This window comes from Rattus norvegicus, chromosome 2, assembly GCF_021556685.1.
Source record: "Rattus norvegicus strain SHRSP/BbbUtx chromosome 2, alternate assembly SHRSP_T2T, whole genome shotgun sequence".
Taxonomy (NCBI): Eukaryota; Metazoa; Chordata; class Mammalia; order Rodentia; family Muridae; genus Rattus; species Rattus norvegicus.
This window is the reverse complement of record NC_141535.1, coordinates 242,957,676-242,980,172: the sequence shown is the minus strand read 5'-3', so window position 1 is coordinate 242,980,172 and position 22,497 is coordinate 242,957,676. Positions and strand designations below refer to the sequence as shown.

Genomic DNA, 22,497 nt, shown 5'->3' with positions numbered 1-22,497 from the left:
AAATTTACACAATATTTTTCTACAAATCCAGCACTACAAAGGATAATAAATGGTAAAGCCCAACATAAGGAGGCAAGCTATACCCTAGAAGAAGCAAGAAACTAATCGTCTTGGAAACAAAACAAAGAGAAGCACACAAACATAACCTCACATCCAAATATGAATTTAACAGGAAGCAACAATCACTATTCCTTAATATCTCTCAACATCAATGGACTCAACTCCCCAATAAAAAGACATAGATTAACAAACTGGATACGCAACGAGGACCCTGCATTCTGCTGCCTACAGGAAACACACCTCAGAGACAAAGACAGACACTACCTCAAAGTGAAAGGCTGGAAAACAACTTTCCAAGCAAATGGTCAGAAGAAGCAAGCTGGAGTAGCCATTCTAATATCAAATAAAATCAATTTTCAACTAAAATTCATCACAAAAGATAAGGAAGGACACTTCATATTCATTAAAGGAAAAATCCACCAAGATGAACTCTCAATCCTAAATATCTATGCCCCAAATACAAGGGCACCTACATACGTAAAACAAACCTTATTAAACTCAAAACACACATTGCACCTCACACAATAATAGTAGGAGACTTCAACACCCCACTCTCATCAATGGACAGATCATGGAAACAGAAATTAAACAGAGACGTACAGACTAAGAGAAGTCATGAGCCAAATGGACTTAACAGATATTTATAGAACATTCTATTCTAAAGCAAAAGGATATACCTTCTTCTCAGCTCCTCATGGTACTTTCTCCAAAATTGACCATATAATTGGTCAAAAAACGGGCCTCAACAGGTACAGAAAAATAGAAATAATCCCATGCATGCTATCGTACCACCACAGCCTAAAACTGGTCTTCAATAACAATAAGGGAAGAATGCCCACATATACGTGGAAATTGAACAATGCTCTACTCAATGATAACCTGGTCAAGGAAGAAATAAAGAAAGAAATTAAACACTTTTTAGAATTTAATGAAAATGAAGGTACAACATACCCAAACTTATGGGACACAATGAAAGCTGTGCTAAGAGGAAAACTCACAGCTCTGAGTGCCTGCAGAATGAAACAGGAAAGAGCATATGTCAGCAGCTTGACAGCACACCTAAAATCTCTAGAACAAAAAGAAGCAAATACACCCAGGAGGAGTAGAAGGCAGGAAATAATCAAACTCAGAGCTGAAATCAACCAAGTAGAAACAAAAAGGACCATAAAAAGAATCAACAGAACCAAAAGTTGGTTCTTTGAGAAAATCAACAAGATAGATAAACCCTTAGCCAGACTAACGAGAGGACACAGAAAGTGTATCCAAATTAACAAAATCAGAAATGAAAAGGGAGACATAACTACAGATTCAGAGGAAATTCAAAAAATCATCAGATCTTACTATAAAAACCTATATTCAACAAATCTTGAAAATCTGCAGGAAATGGACAATTTCCTACACAGATACCAGGTACCGAAGTTAAATCAGGAACAGATAAACCAGTTAAACAACCCCATAACTCCTAGGGAAATAGAAGCAGTCATTAAAGGTCTCCCAACCAAAAAGACCCCAGGTCCAGACGGGTTTAGTGCAGAATTCTATCAGACCTTCATAGAAGATCTTGTACCAATATTATCCAAACTATTCCACAAAATTGAAACAGATGGAGCACTACTGAATTCCTTCTATGAAGCCACAATTACTCTTATACCTAAACCACACAAAGACCCAACAAAGAAAGAGAACTTCAGACCAATTTCCCTTATGATTATCGACGCAAAAATACTCAATAAAATTCTGGCAAACCAAATCCAAGAGCACATCAAAACAATCATCCACCATGATCAAGTAGGCTTCATCCCAGGCGTGCAGGGATGGTTTAATATACGGAAAACCATCAACGTGATCCATTATATAAGCAAACTGAAAGAACAAAACCACAAGATCATTTCATTAGATCCTGAGAAAGCATTATACAAAATTCAACACCCCTTCATGATAAAAGTCCTGGAAAGAATAGGAATTCAAGGCCCATACCTGAACATGGTAAAAGCCATATACAGCAAACCAGTTGCTAACATTAAACTAAATGGAGAGAAACTTGAAGCAATCCCACTAAAATCAGGGACTAGACAAGGCTGCCCACTCTCTCCCTACTAATTCAATATAGTTCTTGAAGTTCTAGCCAGAGCAATCAGACAACAAATGGAGGTCAAGGGGATACAGATAGGAAAAGAAGAAGTCAAAATATCACTTTTTGCAGATGATATGATAGTATATTTAAGTGATCCCAAACGTTCCATCAGAGAACGACTAAAGCTGATAAACAACTTCAGCAAAGTGGCTGGGTATAAAATTAACTCAAATAAATCAGTAGCCTTCCTCTACACAAAAGAGAATCAAGCCAAGAAAGAAATGAGGGAAACGACACCCTTCATAATAGACCCAAATAATATAAAGTACCTCGGTGTGACTTTAACCAAGCAAGTAAAAGATTTGTACAATAAGAACTTCAAGACTCTGAAGAAAGAAATTGAAGAAGTCCTCAGAAGATGGAAAGATCTCCCATGCTCATGGATTGGCAGGATTAATATAGTAAAAATGGTCATTTTACCAAAAGCGATCTACAGATTCAATGCAATCCCCATCAAAATACCAATCCAATTCTTCAAAGAGTTAGACAGAACAATTTGCAATTTCATCTGGAATGACAAAAAACCCAGGATAGCTAAAGCTATCCTCAACAATAAAAGACTTCAGGGGGAATCACTGTCCCTGAACTCAAGCAGTATTACAGAACAATAGTGATAAAAACTGCATGGTATTGGTAGAGAGACAGACAGATAGACCAATGGAACAGAATTTAAGACCCAGAAACGAACCCACACACCTATGGGCACTTGATTTTTGACAAAGGAGCCAAAACCATCCAATGGAAAAAAGATAGCATTTTCAGCAAATGGTGCTGGTTCAACTGGAGGGCAACATGTAGAAGAATGCAGATCGATCCATGCTTATCACCCTGTACAAAGCTTAAGTCCAAGTGGATCAAGGACCTCCACATCAAACCAGATACACTCAAACTAATAGAAGAAAAACTAGGGAAGCATCTGGAACACATGGGCACTGGAAAAAATTTCCTGAACAAAACACCAATGGCTTATGCTCTAAGATCAAGAATCGACAAATGGGATCTCATAAAACTGCAAAGCTTCTGTAAGGCAAAGGACACTGTGGTTAGGACAAAACGGCAACCAACAGATTGGGAAAAGATCTTTACCAATCCTACAACAGATAGAGGCCTTATATCCAAAATATACAAAGAACTCAAGAAGTTAGACCGCAGGGAGACAAATAACCCTATTAAAAATGGGGTTCAGAGCTAAACAAAGAATTCACAGCTGAGGAATGCCGAATGGCTGAGAAACACCTAAAGAAATGTTCAACATCTTTAGTCATAAGGGAAATGCAAATCAAAACAACCCTGAGATTTCACCTCACACCAGTGAGAATGTCTAAGATCAAAAACTCAGGTGACAGCAGATGCTGGCGAGGATGCGGAGAAAGAGGAACACTCCTCCATTGTTGGTGGAATTGCAGACTGGTACAAGCATTCTGGAAATCAGTCTGGAGGTTCCTCAGAAAATTGGACATTGAACTGCCTGAGGATCCAGCTATACCTCTCTTGGGCATATACCCAAAGATGCCCCAACATATAAAAAAGACACGTGTTCCACTATGTTCATCGCAGCCTTATTTATGATAGCCAGAAGCTGGAAAGAACCCAGATGCCCTTCAACAGAGGAATGGATACAGAAAATGTGGTACATCTACACAATGGAATATTACTCAGCTATCAAAAACAATGACTTTATGAAATTTGTAAGCAAATGGTTGGAACTGGAAAATATCATCCTGAGTGCGGTAACCCAATCACAGAAAAACACACATGGTATGTACTCATTGATAAGTGGCTATTAGCCCAAATGCTTGAATTACCCTAGATGCCTAGAACAAATGAAACTCAAGACGGGTGATCAAAATGTGAATGCTTCACTCCTTCTTTAAAAGGGGAACAAGAATACTCTTGGCAGGGAATAGAGAGGCAAAGATTAAAACAGAGGCAGAAGGAACACCCATTCAGAGCCTGCCCCACATGTGGCCCATGCATATACAGCCATCCAATTAGACAAGATGATGAAGCAAAGAAGTGCAGGCTGACAGGAGCTGGATGTAGATCTCTCCTGAGAGACACAGCCCGAATACAGCAAATACAGAGGCGAATGCCAGCAGCAAACCACTGAATTGAGAATAGGACCTCGGTTGAAGGAATCAGAGAAAGAACTGGAAGAGCTTGAAGGGGCTCGAGACCCCATATGTATAACAATGCCAAGCAACCAGAGCTTCCAGGGACTAAGCCACTACCTAAAGACTATACATGGACTGACCCTGGACTCTGACCTCATAGGTAGCAATGAATATCCTAGTAAGAGCACCAGTGGAAGGGGAAGCCCTGGGTCCTGCTAAGACTGAACCCTCAATGAACTAGATTGTTGCGGGGAGGGCGGCAAGGGGGGGGGAGCATGGGGAGGGGAACACTCATAAAGAAGGGGAGGGGGAGGGGGATGTTTGCCGGGAAAGGGAATAACACTCGAAATGTATATAAGAAATAGTCAAGTTAATAAAAAAAAAAAAGAAAGTACTGTCAGGCCTGCACTGTTTATGAACGCATGGACTGATCAGTCGGTTACATTTTGGTACATCGACACAGGAAATCAACAGTGGCTGACACGAATGGATTAGCTCTGTTTTTTTGTTTTTTTGTTTTTTTGTTTTTTTTGTTTTTTTTGTTTTTTTGTTTTTTAAATAAGCACCGGTAAAGGTCAAATAATTTTCTTTTAATCTAAAAAGCAAACTAAAGCATGGAAAGCTTAGTGTGGTGCCGTCTCTACAGAGTGTTAATGTAACGCAATATCCGAGGTTCCACTCATACATCACACCCAGAGAAGATGCCGAGAAGTAATCAAGCCAATGACCTGTGCACACGTCGTCTGGGCAGGAAGTAGAGGGAATGGAGGAGAGATTCAGAGATGGCTTCTACTTTCCAAGGAATACTTTTCTTCCAAAGGGAATCTGACTAAATGAAGCAAATCACAGTTGAAAGGTGATAGAGAGATTTGAGACTGAGCTCACCCTCCCTGAAGTCAGCCTTGTGCCTGCTGATTTTCATTACACAAAGAACAGAAAGGAGAGAAACTCGGGCACCCTGCCAGCTTCGCCCTGAAGATCAAAGAGAACTCAGCAGTTCTGAAGCCCAGTAGAAGTGCTTACCTGCCTCTGAGACCGAGCATATTCATCTAGAGGGTAAATTAATTAAGTAGAGAAGTCCTTTTATCTGGGCTGTGGCGGAGCAGTTGGTGGATTGAAAGCTCTGCTTTAGGTTCTAGAGACACACACACACACACACACACACACAAAGAAACAAAACTGAAAGTCATAACAGGAAATGCTCTAGTGTGTGTTGAGTTGGCAGCACGCCAATTGCCCTTTACTTTCATTTTCCTCACTGGAAGAAACAGGATGAGAAAAAGAAAGCCAAGCAGAAAAAATTTTTTTTTCTTGAGTCTGACCACCTGCAGGCATATGTGAAATGGCGGTGACTCTTGAAAACTTACCTTAAAAAGCCCTTCCTGTAAGGTTGTTTATGTCTTTGGCCTTGTATTGCTAATGCTCTCATCATTTTCCTAGAAGAGCCCCATAAATGTTAGTGGCTCTGTTTCTCGGAGTCCAAAAAACGTTTTTTTTTCTTTTCTTTCTTTTTTTTCTTTTCTTTTTTTTAAATGGGTCTTTGATGTTTAATATATTGCTTAAACAAAGTAAAGAAAAGTCATTTGCAGGTGTTACTCAGGTTACATTCTTAAAATCACAGGAACATAGTTTTCTGTCTCTAATACTACAAATACAGAGAATAAACCTGAGAACACAGGACAGCTCTCAAATTTGTATCTTCAAAACTCAAACACATCCCCTGCTCTTGGGTTATGTTCAATTTCCTACTAGTGATTTTTTCTTCCATTTTTATTAAATTGGGTATTTCTTATTTACATTTCAAATGTTATTCCTTTCCTGGTTTCCTGTCCATCAGTCCCCCAGCCCCTTACCCTCCCCTTTTATATGGCTGTTCCCCTCCCCATCCACCCTCCATTACTGTCCCCCAACAATCCCCTATACTGGGGGGTCCAACCTTGGCAGGACCAAGGGCTTCTCCTTCCACTGGTGCTCTTACTAGGCTATTCATTGCTACCTATAAGGTCAGAGTCCAGGGTCAGTCCATGTATAGTCTTTGGGTAGTGGCTTAGTCCCTGGAAGCTCTGGTTGGTTGGCATTGTTGTTCATATGGGGTCTCGAGCCCCTTCAAGCTCTTCCAGTTCTTTCTCTGATTCCTTCAACGGGGGTCCCATTCTCAGTTCAGTCGTTCGCTGCTGGCATTCACCTATGTATTTGTTGTATTCTGGCTGTGTCTCTCAGGAGCGATCTATATCCAGTTCCTGTCAGCATGAACTTCTTAGCTTTATCCATCTTATCTAGTTCTGGTGGCTGTATATGTATGGGCCACATGTGGGGCAGGCTCTGAATGGCCGTTCCTTCAGTCTCTTTTCTAAACTTTACCTCCCTATCTCCTCTTATGTATATTTTTGTTCCCCTTTTAAAGAAGGAATAAAACATCTGCATTTTGATCATCCTTGAGTTTCATGTGGTCTGTGCATCTTGGGTAATTCGAGCATTTGGACTAATATCCACTTATCAGTGAGTGCATACCATGTGTGTTTTTCTGTGATTGGGTTACCTCACTCAGGACGATATTTTCCAGTTCCAAACATTTGCCTATGAATTTCATGAAGTCATTGTTTTTGATAGCTGAGTAATATTCCATTGTGTAGATGTACCACATTTTCTGTATCCATTCCTCTATTGAAGGGCATCTGGGTTCTTTCTAACTTCTGGCTATTATAGATAAGGCTGCTATGAACATAGTGGAGCATGTGTCTTTATTGTATTTTGGAACATCTTTTGGGTATCTGCCCAGAAGAGGTATAGCTGGGTCCTCAGTTAGTGCAATGTCCAATTTTCTGAGGAACCTTTAGACTGATTTCCACAGTGGTGTACCAGCTTGCAATCCACCAACAATGAAGGAGTGTTCCTCTTTCTCCACATATTCACCAGCATCTGCTGTCACCTGAGTTTTTTTATCTTAGCCATTCTGACTGGTGTGAGATAGAATCTTAGGGATGTTTTGATTTGCATTTCCCTGATGACTAAGGATGTTGAACATTTCTTTAGGTGCTTCTCAGCCAATCAATATTCCTCAGTGGTGAATTATTTGTTTAGCTCTGTACCCCATTTCCAATAGGGTTGTTTGGCTCTCTGGAATCTAACTTTGTGAGTTCTTTGTCTATTTTGGATATTAGCCCTCTATCAGTTGTAGGATCGTTTAAGATCTTTTTCCAATCTGTTGATTGCCGTTTTGTCTTAAGGACAGTGTCCTTTGCCTTACAGAAGCTTTGCAGGTTTATGAGGTCCCATTTGTTGATTCTTGATCTTAAGCAAGGTGTTTTGTCCAGGAAAATTTTCTCTAGTGCCCATGTATTCAAGGCTCTTCTCCACTTTTTCTTCTGTTAGTGTGAATGTATCTGGTTTTATGTGGCTGTCCCTGATTCACTTGGACTTAAGCTTTGTACAGAGTGATATGAATGGATCCATTTGCATTCTTCTACATGCTGACTTCCAGTTGAACCAGCACCATTTGTTGAAAATGCTATCTTTTTACCACTGGATTGTTTTAGGTCCTTTGTCAAAGATCAAGTGACTATAGGTGTGTGGGTTCATTTCTGGGTCTTCAATTCTATTCCATCGATCTATCTGCCTGTCTCTGTACCAATACCATACAGTTTTTTTTATTTTTTTTCTGATCCAATTGATAAGATATAATTGCCCACCTAAACATACAAAGCCCTTTACACAATTCATCCCTTAAGAACATTCATAACAACCTGTAAATATACACAGAGTGGAATCTTAACGTCAGTCTCCATGTTCTCTCCACGGCTTCTCTGCCCCCTGTTTCAGTCTCCTCTTCCCTTTCCTCCCACCCATCCTTCCTTCTCATCCAATGACAGGCCTCGTTCTATCTTGTACCTGCCTTCACCTGCGTAATGAAATCATCCCACATGCCTGATCTCAAAAGATTTCTAAGACTAAGTCATGCCAGAGATGGCTGTAAGAGGGGGCTCTTCCTTTTCATACTGCATGATGCCAAGCCAGGGGTCTGGAGCCCACAGGAAGGCTCTGTGCACTGTGGTGACTGTGCTCACTAGATAACTTCATGTTTGACCTGCCCACGTAACAATAGAGAATCCGTCTAGAGCCAGCCTTCTAAAGTGACAATGTGACCACTTCAGCATTGGTAAGACTTAGGAAAGACACACTGGATGTCGTGTGGTTGTTTGGAAGTAGAATCTTTCGTGCATACACACTTAAGATACTGATCCTTAAACCTAACATGCATGGGATTGGTGATTGAAACGCAGCCCTTGGGATCCATTGCTCTGGGGATGTGTGTTTCTAACAACATGACTGCTGTGGGGACTACAGTTTGGAAACCTATCAGTCTAGGAAGATGGCATGCTTACCACTCACCAATGTCCTTGTGGTTGGAGGGAGTAAATCTGTATTGCCACTGCAAGAGGATGAAGAGAACTGAAAAGTTCAAAGTAACTTTTTTTTTTTGAAATTTGTTATTTCTTTATTTTGGTCTTTTTCCTAAGTCTCCAACTGCTCGCTAATAGGAAAAACATATTGTTAATGTTCAAGTCCGTTCAAATCATAATACAGTCTAATCATTTAAAGAGACCATTTGAGAAATGCCAAGTTTCCCTTTGAAAAATAACTGAGGCTCTGAGGAAGATTCCCCTCCTCTGCTGCTTTTTTTGGAGAAGTCCAGGTGCGTGGGAGGAAGGGACATGATTGATGCGTCTGTTGTCAAGGGGAGACACATGCTCTCGGATCCTACACTGTGGCTCCAGAGTCCCCTGTCATGTCAGCTGGTGGTGAAGCATATGATGTGGCCCCCTGGGCTTGATCAAGACCAGAAGGTCTCCACAGCTGACTTCACCTCACTCTGGCCTGGGCGATTGCTATGCTGCAGTTTCCTCACTGTGTCTCAGTTTGCCCTCTGGTTGACGTTGATTCTTTCTTGCACTGAAGGTAAACATCAGAAGAGTTTCTCAATACTATCTGTCTCTGGGGCTAGACCCTGGGAAGTATGTGGCATTAGCTTCTTCCCTCTGGACCTCAGTGCTACTCATTTGCTGAACATGAAATTCTACCCTCCTAGAAACTGGGACTCCTGTCTCTCCTTCCCTTTCTTTTTTTTTTTAAAATTTATTTAATACTTAATAATAATTCTTTGGTTTCCGGGCAAACATCCCCCTCCCCCCTCCCCTTCCTTATGGGTGTTCCCCTCCCAACCCTCCCCCCATTGCCCCCCTCCCCCCAACAGTCTAGTTCACTGGGGGTTCAGTCTTAGCAGGACCCAGGGCTTCCCCTTCCATACAGTTTCTATTTATTTATTTTTTTTTACCACTATTGCTCTGTAATGCTGATCAAGGTCAGGGATGGTGATTCCCCCAGAAGTTCTTTTACTGTTGAGGATAGTTTTCCCTATCCTGAGTTTTTTTGTTATTTCAAATGAATTTGCAAATTGCTCTTTCTAACTCTGTAAATAATTGAGTTGGAATTTTGCTGGGGATTGCATTGAATCTGTAGATTACTTTTGGTTGGCAAAATGGCCATTTTTACTGTATTAATCCTGTCAGTCCATGAGCATGGGAGGTCTTTCCATCTTATGAGATCTTCTTCAATTTCTTTCTTCAAGGACTTGAAGTTCTTGTCATACAGACCTTTCACTTGCTTGGTTAGAGTTACAGCAAGGTATTTTATGTTATTTGTGATTATTGTAAAGGTTGCCATTTCACTGATTCCTTTCTCAGCCTGTTTATGCTTTGAGTAGAGGAAGGCTACTAACTTGTTTGATTTCAGTTTATAGCCAGCCACTGTGCTGAAGGTGTTTATCAGGCTTAGTAGTTCTCTGGTGGAACTTTTGGGGTCACTTCAGTGTAGTATCATGTCACCTGCAAATAGTGATATTTTGACATCTTCCCTTCCAGTTTGTATTCCTTTGACCCTCTTTTGTTCTCTGATTGCTCAGGCTAGGACTTCAAGTACACTATATTGAATAAGTAGGGAGAGGGTAGGCAGCCTTGTCTAGTTTCTGATTTTAGTGGGATTGCTTCAAATTTCTCTCCATTTAGTTCAATATTGGCTATTGGTTTGCTGTATATTGCTTTTACTATGTATCATTATGGACCTTGAATTACTGATCTTTCCATGACTTTTATCATGAAGGGGTGTTGAATTTTGTCAAATGCTTTCTCAGCGTCTAATGAAATGATCATGCGTTTTCTTTTCTTTTTTTTTTTTTTATTAACTTGAGTATTTCTTATATACATTTCGAGTGTTATTCCCTTTCCCGGTTTCCGGGCAAACATCCCCCTCCCCCCTCCCCTTCCTTATGGGTGTTCCCCTCCCAACCCTCCCCCCATTGCCGCCCTCCCCCCATAGTCTAGTTCACTGGGGGTTCAGTCTTAGCAGGACCCAGGGCTTCCCCTTCCACTGGTGCTCTTACTAGGATATTCATTGCTACCTATGGGGTCAGAGTCCAGGGTCAGTCCATGTATAGTCTTTAGGTAGTGGCTTAGTCCCTGGAAGCTCTGGTTGCTTGGCATTGTTGTACTTTTGGGGTCTCGAGCCCCTTCAAGCTCTTCCAGTTCTTTCTCTGATTCCTTCAATAGGGGACCTATTCTCAGTTCAGTGGTTTGCTGCTGGCATTCGCCTCTGTATTTGCTGTATTCTGGCTGTGTCTCTCAGGAGCGATCTACATCCGGCTCCTGTCGGTCTGCACTTCTTTGCTTCATCCATCTTGTCTAATTGGGTGGCTGTATATGTATGGGCCACATGTGGGGCAGGCTCTGAATGGGTGTTCCTTCAGTCTCTGTTTTAATCTTTGCCTCTCCCTTCCCTGCCAAGGGTATTCTTTTTCCTCATTTAAAGAAGGAGTGAAGCATTCACGTTTTGATCATCCGTCTTGAGTTTCGTTTGTTCTAGGGATCTAGGGTAATTCAAGCATTTGGGCTAATAGCCACTTATCAATGAGTGCATACCATGTATGTCTTTCTGTGATTGGGTTAGCTCACTCAGGATGATATTTTCCAGTTCCAACCATTTGCCTACGAATTTCATAAACTTGTTGTTTTTGATAGCTGAGTAATATTCCATTGTGTAGATGTACCACATTTTCTGTATCCATTCCTCTGTTGAAGGGCATCTGGGTTCTTTCCATTTTCTGGCTATTATAAATAAGGCTGCGATGAACATAGTGGAGCACGTGTCTCTTTTATATGTTGAGGCATCTTTTGGGTATATGCCCAAGAGAGGTATAGCTGGATCCTCAGGCAGTTCAATGTCCAATTTTCTGAGGAACCTCCAGACTGATTTCCAGAATGGTTTTACCAGTCTGCAACCCCACCAACAATGGAGGAGTGTTCCTCTTTCTCCACATCCTCGCCAGCATCTGCTGTCACCTGAGTTTTTGATCTTAGACATTCTCACTGGTGTGAGGTGAAATCTCAGGGTTGTTTTGATTTGCATTTCCCTTATGACTAAAGATGTTGAACATTTCTTTAGGTGTTTCTCAGCCATTCGGCATTCCTCAGCTGTGAATTCTTTGTTTAGCTCTGAACCCCATTTTTTAATAGGGTTATTTGTTTCCCTGCGGTCTAACTTCTTGAGTTCTTTGTATATTTTGGATATAAGGCCTCTATCTGTTGTAGGATTGGTAAAGATCTTTTCCCAATCTGTTGGTGGCCATTTGTCCTAACCACAGTGTCCTTTGCCTTACAGAAGCTTTGCAGTTTTATGAGATCCCATTTGTCGATTCTTGATCTTAGAGCATAAGCCATTGGTGTTTTGTTCAGGAAATTTTTTCCAGTGCCCATGTGTTCCAGATGCTTCCCTAGTTTTTCTTCTATTAGTTTGAGTGTGTCTGGTTTGATGTGGAGGTCCTTGATCCACTTGGACTTAAGCTTTGTACAGGGTGATAAGCATGGATCGATCTGCATTCTTCTACATGTTGCCCTCCAGTTGAACCAGCACCATTTGCTGAAAATGCTATCTTTTTTCCATTGGATGGTTTTGGCTCCTTTGTCAAAAATCAAGTGACCATAGGTGTGTGGGTTCATTTCTGGGTCTTCAATTCTATTCCATTGGTCTATCTGTCTGTCTCTGTACCAATACCATGCAGTTTTTATCACTATTGCTCTGTAATACTGCTTGAGTTCAGGGATAGTGATTCCCCCTGAAGTCCTTTTATTGTTGAGGATAGCTTTAGCTATCCTGGGTTTTTTGTTATTCCAGATGAATTTGCAAATTGTTCTGTCTAACTCTTTGAAGAATTGGATTGGTATTTTGATGGGGATTGCATTGAATCTGTAGATTGCTTTTGGTAAAATGGCCATTTTTACTATATTAATCCTGCCAATCCATGAGCATGGGAGATCTTTCCATCTTCTGAGGTCTTCTTCAATTTCTTTCCTCAGTGTCTTGAAGTTCTTATTGTACAGATCTTTTACTTGCTTGGTTAAAGTCACACGGAGGTACTTTATATTATTTGGGTCTATTATGAAGGGTGTCGTTTCCCTAATTTCTTTCTCGGCTTGTTTCTCTTTTGTATAGAGGAAGGCAACTGATTTATTTGAGTTAATTTTATACCCAGCCACTTTGCTGAAGTTGTTTATCAGCTTTAGTAATTCTCTGGTGGAACTTTTGGGATCACTTAAATATACTATCATGTCGTCTGCAAATAGTGATATTTTGACCTCTTCTTTTCTGATCTGTATCCCTTTGATCTCCTTTTGTTGTCTGATTGCTCTGGCTAGAACTTCAAGAACTATATTGAATAAGTAGGGAGAGAGTGGGCAGCCTTGTCTAGTCCCTGATTTTAGTGGGATTGCTTCAAGTTTCTCTCCATTTAGTTTAATGTTAGCAACTGGTTTGCTGTATATGGCTTTTACTATGTTTAGGTATGGGCCTTGAATTCCTATTCTTTCCAGGACTTTTATCATGAAGGGGTGTTGAATTTTGTCAAATGCTTTCTCAGCATCTAATGAAATGATCATGTGGTTCTGTTCTTTCAGTTTGTTTATATAATGGATCACGTTGATGGTTTTCCGTATATTAAACCATCCCTGCATGCCTGGGATGAAGCCTAGTTGATCATGGTGGATGATTGTTTTGATGTGCTCTTGAATTCGGTTTGCCAGAATTTTATTGAGTATTTTTGCGTCGACATTCATAAGGGAAATTGGTCTGAAGTTCTCTTTCTTTGTTGTGTCTTTGTGTGGTTTAGGTATAAGAGTAATTGTGGCTTCGTAGAAGGAATTCGGTAGGGCTCCATCTGTTTCAATTTTGTGGAATAGTTTGGATAATATTGGTATGAGGTCTTCTATGAAGGTTTGATAGAATTCTGCACTAAACCCGTCTGGACCTGGGCTCTTTTTGGTTGGGAGACCTTTAATGACTGCTTCTATTTCCTTAGGAGTTATGGGGTTGTTTAACTGGTTTATCTGTTCCTGATTTAACTTCGATACCTGGTATCTGTCTAGGAAATTGTCCATTTCCTGAAGATTTTCAAATTTTGTTGAATATAGGTTTTTATAGTAAGATCTGATGATTTTTTGAATTTCCTCCGAATCTGTAGTAATGTCTCCCTTTTCATTTCTGATTTTGTTAATTTGGACGCACTCTCTGTGTCCTCTCGTTAGTCTGGCTAAGGGTTTATCTATCTTGTTGATTTTCTCAAAGAACCAACTTTTGGTTCTGTTGATTCTTTCTATGGTCCTTTTTGTTTCTACTTGGTTGATTTCAGCTCTGAGTTTGATTATTTCCTGCCTTCTACTCCTCCTGGGTGTATTTGCTTCTTTTTGTTCTAGAGCTTTTAGGTGTGCTGTCAAGCTGCTGACATATGCTCTTTCCTGTTTCTTTCTGCAGGCACTCAGCGCTATGAGTTTTCCTCTTAGCACAGCTTTCATTGTGTCCCATAAGTTTGGGTATGTTGTATCTTCATTTTCATTAAATTCTAAAAAGTTTTTAATTTCTTTCTTTATTTCTTCCTTGACCAGGTTATCATTGAGTAGAGCATTGTTCAAGTTCCACGTATTGTGGGCATTCTTCCCTTATTGTTATTGAAGACCAGTTTTAGGCCGTGGTGGTCCGATAGCACGCATGAGATTATTTCTATCTTTCTGTACCTGTTGAGGCCCGTTTTTTGACCAATTATATGGTCAATTTTGGAGAAAGTACCATGAGGAGCTGAGAAGAAGGTATATCCTTTTGCTTTAGGATAGAATGTTCTATAAATATCCGTTAAGTCCATTTGGCTCATGACTTCTCTTAGTCTGTCTACATCACTGTTTAATTTCTGTTTCCATGATCTGTCCATTGATGAGAGTGGGGTGTTGAAATCTCCCACTATTATTGTGTGAGGTGCAATGTGTGTTTTGAGCTTTAGTAAGGTTTCTTTTACGTATGTAGGTGCCCTTGTATTTGGGGCATAGATATTTAGGATTGAGAGTTCATCTTGGTTGATTTTTCCTTTGATGAATATGAAGTGTCCTTCCTTATCTTTTTTGATGACTTTTAATTGAAAATTGATTTTATTTGATATTAGAATGGCTACTCCAGCTTGCTTCTTCTGACCATTTGCTTGGAAAGTTGTTTTCCAGCCTTTCACTCTGAGGTAGTGTCTGTCTTTGTCTCTGAGGTGTGTTTCCTGTAGGCAGCAGAATGCAGGGTCCTCGTTGCGTATCCAGTTTGTTAATCTATGTCTTTTTATTGGGGAGTTGAGGCCATTGCTATTGAGAGATATTAAGGAATAGTGATTATTGCTTCCCGTTATATTCATATTTGGATGTGAGGTTATGTTTGTGTGCTTTCATTCTCTTTGTTTTGTTGCCAAGACGATTAGTTTCTTGCTTCTTCTAGGGTATAGCTTGCCTCCTTATGTTGGGCTTTACCATTTATTATCCTTTGTAGTGCTGGATTTGTAGAAAGATATTGTGTAAATTTGGTTTTGTCATGGAATATCTTGGTTTCTCCATCAATGTTAATTGAGAGTTTTGCAGGATACAGTAACCTGGGCTGGCATTTGTGTTCTCTTAGGGTCTGTATGACATCAGTCCAGGATCTTCTGGCCTTCATAGTTTCTGGCGAGAAGTCTTGAGTGATTCTGATAGGTCTGCCTTTATATGTTACTTGACCTTTTTCCCTACTGCTTTTAATATTCTTTCTTTATTTTGTGCATTTGGTGTTTTGACAATTATGTGACGGGAGGTGTTTCTTTTCTGGTCCAATCTATTTGGAGTTCTGTAGGCTTCTTGTATGTCTATGGGTATCTCTTTTTTTAGGTTAGGGAAGTTTTCTTCTATGATTTTGTTGAAGATATTTACTGGTCCTTTGAGCTGGGAGTCTTCACTCTCTTCTATACCTATTATCCTTAGGTTTGATCTTCTCATTGAGTCCTGGATTTCCTGTATGTTTTGGACCAGTAGCTTTTTCCGCTTTACATTATCTTTGACAGTTGAGTCAATGATTTCTATGGAATCTTCTGCTCCTGAGATTCTCTCTTCCATCTCTTGTATTCTGTTGGTGAAGCTTGTATCTACAGCTCCTTGTCTCTTCTTTTGGTTTTCTATATCCAGCGTTGTTTCCATGTGTTCTTTCTTGATTGCTTCTATTTCCATTTTTAATTCCTTCAACTGTTTGATTGTGTTTTCCTGGAATTCTTTCAGGGATTTTTGCGATTCCTCTCTGTAGGCTTCTACTTGTTTATTAATGTTTTCCTGTGTTTCCCTAAGTGTGTTCATGTCTTTCTTGAAGTCCTCCAGCATCATGATCAAATATGATTTTGAAACTAGATCTTGCTTTTCTGGTGTGTTTGGATATTCCATGTTTGTTTTGGTGGGAGAATTGGGCTCCGATGATGGCATGTAGTCTTGGTTTCTGTTGCTTGGGTTCCTGCGCTTGCCTCTCGCCATCAGATTATCTCTAGTGTTACTTTGTTCTGCTATTTCTGACAGTGGCTTGACAGTCCTATAAGCTTGTGTGTCAGGAGTGCTGTAGACCTGTTTTCCTCTCTTTCAGTCAGTTCTGGGGACAGAGTGTTCTGCTTTCGGGCGTGTAGTTTTTCCTCTCTACAGGTCTTCAGCTGTTCCTGTGGGCCTGTGTCTTGAGTTCACCAGGCAGCTTTCTTGCAGCAGAAAATTTGGTCTTACCTGTGGTCCCGAGGCTCAGGTTTGCTCGTGGGGTGCTGCCCAGGGGCTCTCTGCAGCGGCAGCAACCAGGAAGACCTGTGCCGCCCCTTCTGGGAGCTTCAGTGCACCAGGGTTCCATATGGTCTTTGGCTTTTTCCTCTGGCGTCCGAGATGTGTGTGCAGGGAGCAGTCTCTTCTGGTTTCCCAGGCTTGTCTGCCTCTCTGAAGGTTTGGCTCTCCCTCCCACGGGATTTGGGTGCAGAGAACTGTTTATCCGGTCTGTTTCCTTCAGGGTCTGGCGGTGTCTCTGGCAGGTGTCCTGCTGCTCCTGGGCCCTCCCCCACGGGAGCCCAGAGGCCTTATACAGTTTCCTCTTGGGCCAGGGATGTGGGCAGGGGTGAGCAGTGTTGGTGGTCTCTTCCGCTCTGCAGCCTCAGGAGTGCCCACCTGACCAGGCGGTTGGGTCTCTCTCTCACCGGGTCTGGGAGCAGAGAGCTGCTGCGGGCCGGGATCCGCGGGTGTGGGACTTCCGGTAAACACAGAACGTGCCGGGTCCTAGAGGAATTCTGCTTCCGTGTGTCCCAAGCTCACCAGGCAGCTTTCTTGCAGCAGAAAATTTGGTCTTACCTGTGGTCCCGAGGCTCAGGTTCGCTCGTGGGGTGCTGCCCAGGGGCTCTCTGCAGCTGCAGCAACCAGGAAGACCTGTGCCGCCCCTTCCGGGAGCTTCAGTGCACCAGGGTTCCAGATGGTCTTTGGCTTTTTCCTCTGGCGTCCGAGATGTGTGTGCAGGGAGCAGTCTCTTCTGGTTTCCCAGGCTTGTCTGCCTCTCTGAAGGTTCAGCTCTCCCTCCCACGGGATTTGGGTGCAGAGAACTGTTTATCCGGTCTGTTTCCTTCAGGGTCCGGTGGTGTCTCTGGCAGGGGTCCTGCCGCTCCTGGGCCCTCTCCCACGGGAGCCCAGAGGCCTTATACAGTTTCCTCTTGGGCCAGGGATGTGGGCAGGGGTGAGCAGTGTTGGTGGTCACTTCTGCTCTGCAGCCTCAGGAGTGCCCACCTGACCAGGCGGTTGGGTCTCTCTCCGTTTTCTTTTCTTTGAGTTTGTTTACGCAGTGGGTTACACTGATGGATTTCCGTATATTGAACCATCGCTGCATCCCCGGGATGAAGCCTACTTGATCATGATGGATGATCATTTTGATGTGTTCTTGGATTCAGTTTGCAAGAAATTTTTGTGTTTTTTATTATCTTTGATGCTTGTGTCGATGTTTTTTATGGTATCTTCTACCCCTGAGATTCTCTCTTCTATCTCTTGTATTCTGTTGGTGATGCTTGCATCTATGACTCCTGATCTCTTCCCCAGGTTTTCTATGTCTAGGGTTGTCTCTCTTCATGCTTTCTTTATTGCTCTGTTTCCATTTTTAAATCCTGGATGGTTTTGTTCAATTTCTTCACTTGTTTAGTTGTGTTTTCCTGTAACGCTTTAAGGGATTTTTGTGTTTCCTCTTTAAGGGCTTCTACTTGTTTACCTGTGTTGTCCTTTATTTCTTTAATGGAGTTATTTATATCCTTCTTACAGTCCTCTATCATCATTATGAGATGTGATTTTAAATTGCTTTTTCATTTTGTTTGGATATCCAGTATTTGCTGTGGTGGGAAAACTGGGCTCTTATGATGCCAGGTAGTTTTGGTTTCTGTTTCTTAGGGGCCTGTGCTTGCCTCTTGCCATCAGGTTGTCTCTGGTGTTAGCTTGACTTGCTGTCTCTGATAGTGGCTTGATCTTCCTGTGAGCCTTTGTGTGAGTACTCCTGTAGACCTGTTTTCTTTCAATGGGATCTGGTAACAGAAGTCTGTGGAACCGAGTCATATCCAGGTGCAAGTAGAACCTGGAAGGGTCCTGTCCCAGACTGCTCCTGCCTTTGTGTGTCTTGAGGCCACCAGGAGAGTTGTTGGAGCAGAAAAGTTGGTCTTACCTCTGTTCTCAGGTGTGCCTGTGCTCCTGGGGACTGGCTTTCAATTCTAGGCAGAGGCACAAACCAAAAGGATCCTTTCCATGACTGCTCCTAAGTTCCTGTGCCCAGAGGACACAGATGGCACTAGTCAGGTTCCTCTTGGACTAGGAATGTGAGCAGAAGTAGTTGTCTCCTCTGAGCTCTCAGGATTGTCTGCACTTCTGAGAATCCATCTCTCTCCCCGAAGGTATTTGGGAAGAGAAAGCTGTGGGACTGTTTCAGCTCCAGGTGAAGGCAGAAATCTAGTTTTATTTTTATATTTGAGGTTTTACTCTGAAGGCCTAAAATCATTACATAGAGCAATCTAGTCTTGACCTTGCAACCACCTTGTCTTTTGGGACTCCACGTTCCCCAATTCTCATTTTCAAAGTGTTGAGTAACTGTAGCCTTTGCAAACTGCAGCAATGTAGTTCCCAGCTTGTTGAGTTGATGGGAAGATCTCTGTGCCTTGTGTGTATATGGGTATGTCCTCTGTTTTCTTATTACTGACCAACCCCAAGCCATTCTAATCTTGAGACGATGCTCCCAGAGCCTTGAAATTGTCCTCCATATTCATCCAATGTTCATCTACCAGGACAGCAGCAGCCATCTCCAAGGCCAGCTGCAGAATCAGATTTTCTTTGAGTCTCTTTCAGAGAAATAGTAATTTTTTAAAGGGCTCATTTAATTTGATCATAGGAAGACAATTTATCATCCTTCAAATAAAAATATTAACCATAGAATTGGTATCTTATTGTATTCAAAATTCTCTCTAAGGAGGTTATGCGAGTCACAGGTGGGGAGAAGAAGTACATCATAGAATTTTATCAATGACATAGAGCAAATCAGAAAACCAAAGTAATCACTCAAAGCATTTTATGTTTCTGTATTCACTTATGCATTCATCTACCCATGTGTCTATTTTTTTCTTTCAATCAAAAATGTTACTGAATACTTATATATTATTGCTAGAATTTGAGACATAAATATAGATAGATAGATTCCACCCTCATGAAAATATCTCAGATAGGTGAGGAAATATTTGTATCTAAGAAGAAAGTTAAATGAAATAAGAACTTAAGGCAGAAACAAATGATTCTTATGACTTTTTAAAAATATTTTTATGTGTTTGAAGTATAAAAAAGAATATTCTTATATCTTGAGTCCTAAATTGATATCTATTAGGGTTTATACATCAAAATTTTCTCTACACATTTGTGTTTTGAAGGCTTATTTCCTGATAAAGCAGTCTTCAGAAGTAGAGGACTTCCAATGTTATAAAAATGATAAATACACTTACTTTATCAGTGGGTGAACCCATACGTGAGTCTACTACTGAACATGTTGTTAGAAGATAGTATGTATATGGAGGAAGTGGACCTTGGAAGACTTTATCTTGTTCCCAACTCTCCTCAGGCACCATGATACAAGCAGTTCATGCTCTCCTTGCCATGAGCTGTCCCATTGGCTCACAGATTATAAGGACTGTGCCAATGTAAATATTTTTTCAAGGTTCTTTCCTAAACTACTTTGTCACAGTGTTGGGGATCTTACTATTGCCGTACATAATGACACATAAAGGTCATTTCTGAGGTAGAATTCCCATCTTGGAGTCCAGACCATCAAGACTAGAAAGGCCAAGTCTTATGTGAAATGACCATGCAGCTGAGTAGAAAGTCCCCTGAAAATGGCAAGAATTTCCCTTTCCGGTTGCTAAGCCAAGGAGCTGAAGCACAGTTGCTTCTCATGGCAGATAATGTGCAAGCCTCCCTTTCTTCTCCTTGTTCCTTTGCTCTGCATCCTCATACCCTTCCTGAGACTGCTTCATTTCCTCATACTCTTCCCGAGACATACTTCCAGTCTTGCTCAAGGGCTACATTGAAAAATTATACCCACACATTTTTGTTGTGGTTATTATTTATAAAAGAATTTGGCCAAATAGTAAAGGGGACTCTAAAATGTTTGTTGCTAGTATGTGGTAAGACTAAAAGGGAACATGTATATTGTTCTGAGGCTGAAAATGTTGGAAATAAACATCAGTAAATTTCCATGTATGTATTTCCTTAAAAGCATTATTTTATGGATGTTTCATTGCTGGGCATATATCATGTCATATTTTGTCATATGCAAAGATTCAAATATTCTTATGTGGATTCTTCTAGAGTCTAGGCTGAAAAGTATTTTGAAATTAATTGAGTTTGTCAATAAGACCAAAGAGTATGAAACCAATAAAAATGATGAGCTAACTATTTAAACATAAGAAATTATTGTACTACTAAATTTTTAAAACCATCTTTCATAATGTGTTATTTTTATGGTAAATCTTAATAATCAACTTGATTTCACGGAAGACAGTGGTGACTCATGACTGACTTGATTGCACCGAGAGAGAGAGAGTCTAAGTGAATACAGAGAGGACTGACATATAGAGCAGCAAGTGATGAGGGAAAACACACCTCCAATGTAGTAATACCATCCAATAGGCTTAGAGCCCAGATGAAAAAACAGTGGACCAAGGAGGGGTCAACCAAGTCCTGTAAGCTCAGTTCTTCCTGAAAGACTGCTTATTGCTGCCACCACCATGGGCATCAGAGTCCAACTTCTTCACTACATCAGCAAGTCCGGGGCCCAGGTCTCGGTCTCCGATAGCGGTCACTACATCAGCAAGTCCGGGGCCCAGGTCTCAGTCTCCGATAGCGGTCACTACATCAGCAAGTCCGGGGCCCAGGTCTCAGTCTCCGATAGCGGTCACTACATCAGCAAGTCCGGGGCCCAGGTCTCAGTCTCCGATAGCGGTCACTACATCAGCAAGTCCGGGGCCCAGGTCTCGGTCTCCGATAGCGGTCACGTCATTAGTGTCCCTTGTTTCATCGCTTTCAGCTTCTTACACTTAGAAGCTCTCCAGCCTACAGACAGTCGCGATGGGACTTTCCACCTCTAATTGCATAAGCCGGTGTAATAGAAAAAACTTTCTTAAAATATATGTGTAATTACACAGAATACGACTTTGTATACTGTTGGCTTTACTTCCTGGATACCTCTGACTGATATGGTATTAATACACAAAAACATACATACTTGTGCAAAGTAAATACAGAAATGATATATCAGACACTAAGAGGATTGTTTACTAACAGCATATATTAAGAAGGGTAAGGGCAGGGTGGAAGAACTCATGAGTAAGACATGGATGGTCCTAAGATTTCACTTAGGTCTGATAAAGACTTTCTACAAATAGAAATTGGGGGTCCCATTCATGAAGCTTCAAAAATAGACCTAGAGATAGACCTACAAGGGGAGGAAAAATCACTACTATGAAAACTTCAAAACACTGAGGAAGAAACTAGATGGTGGGAAGACTGCTCAGGCTCAGGTTTGGGGGAGGGCAGAATTAATATTGTGGATAAGACTGTATTACCAAGAAGGATCCATGGCTTGCTTCATATTCATCAAAATAACAATGGTGTTTCTCACAGAACTGGAGAAAATAATCTTAAATTTCCCAATGGAAGCATAAAAGACCTCAAGTAGATAAAGCATCTGAAGCAGAAGGAACAACATTAGAAGACATCACTACCAGTTTTCTAGTTTTACTATGGATCCACAGCAACAAAATGGCTGGAACTGGTGCAAAGACAGAAACATTGATCAACAGATCACTGGACTCAGAGAAAAAGTCACACATTCACAGCCACCTAATAATGGCAAGGGTGTTCTTAAAATGGGGCTAAGAGAGCCTCCAACAGTGCTGAGAGCCTGAGTACGTATGTAGCCAGAAAACAGCCTTATCTCTGACTCTAATCATTAATTCAGACTCAGTGTAAGACACATATATACAACAGATTTATCCAGAATGTATAAAGAACTAGAAAAATTAAACACACACACACACAAACATAGAATTCAATCAATAAGTGACCTAATGAATAGTTCTCAGAGAGAAAAATACACATGACCAGTGAGTATTTGAACTTGTTCAGCATTTTTTAACTATCAAAGAGATGCTAATTAAAGCTACAAGTAGATTCTATCTCATATCAGCCAGAAGGATTATTATCAAGAAAATAAAGTACAACGATCATTGGT

General features: G+C 41.1%; 1 protein-coding gene across 2 annotated transcripts in view; it reads right to left on the bottom strand.

The window, feature by feature from the left end:
- Ifi44l (interferon-induced protein 44-like) overlaps positions 1-5,444 on the bottom strand; it is a 37,559-nt gene extending 32,115 nt beyond the window's left edge. For both annotated transcript variants that reach the window (NM_001427160.2, NM_001446941.1), the window contains 1 exon segment: positions 5,332-5,444. In NM_001427160.2, coding sequence (NP_001414089.1) covers positions 5,332-5,357 — 26 coding nt within the window. In that variant the 5' untranslated portion in view covers positions 5,358-5,444.
- Between the last annotated feature and the right edge of the window lie 17,053 nt (positions 5,445-22,497).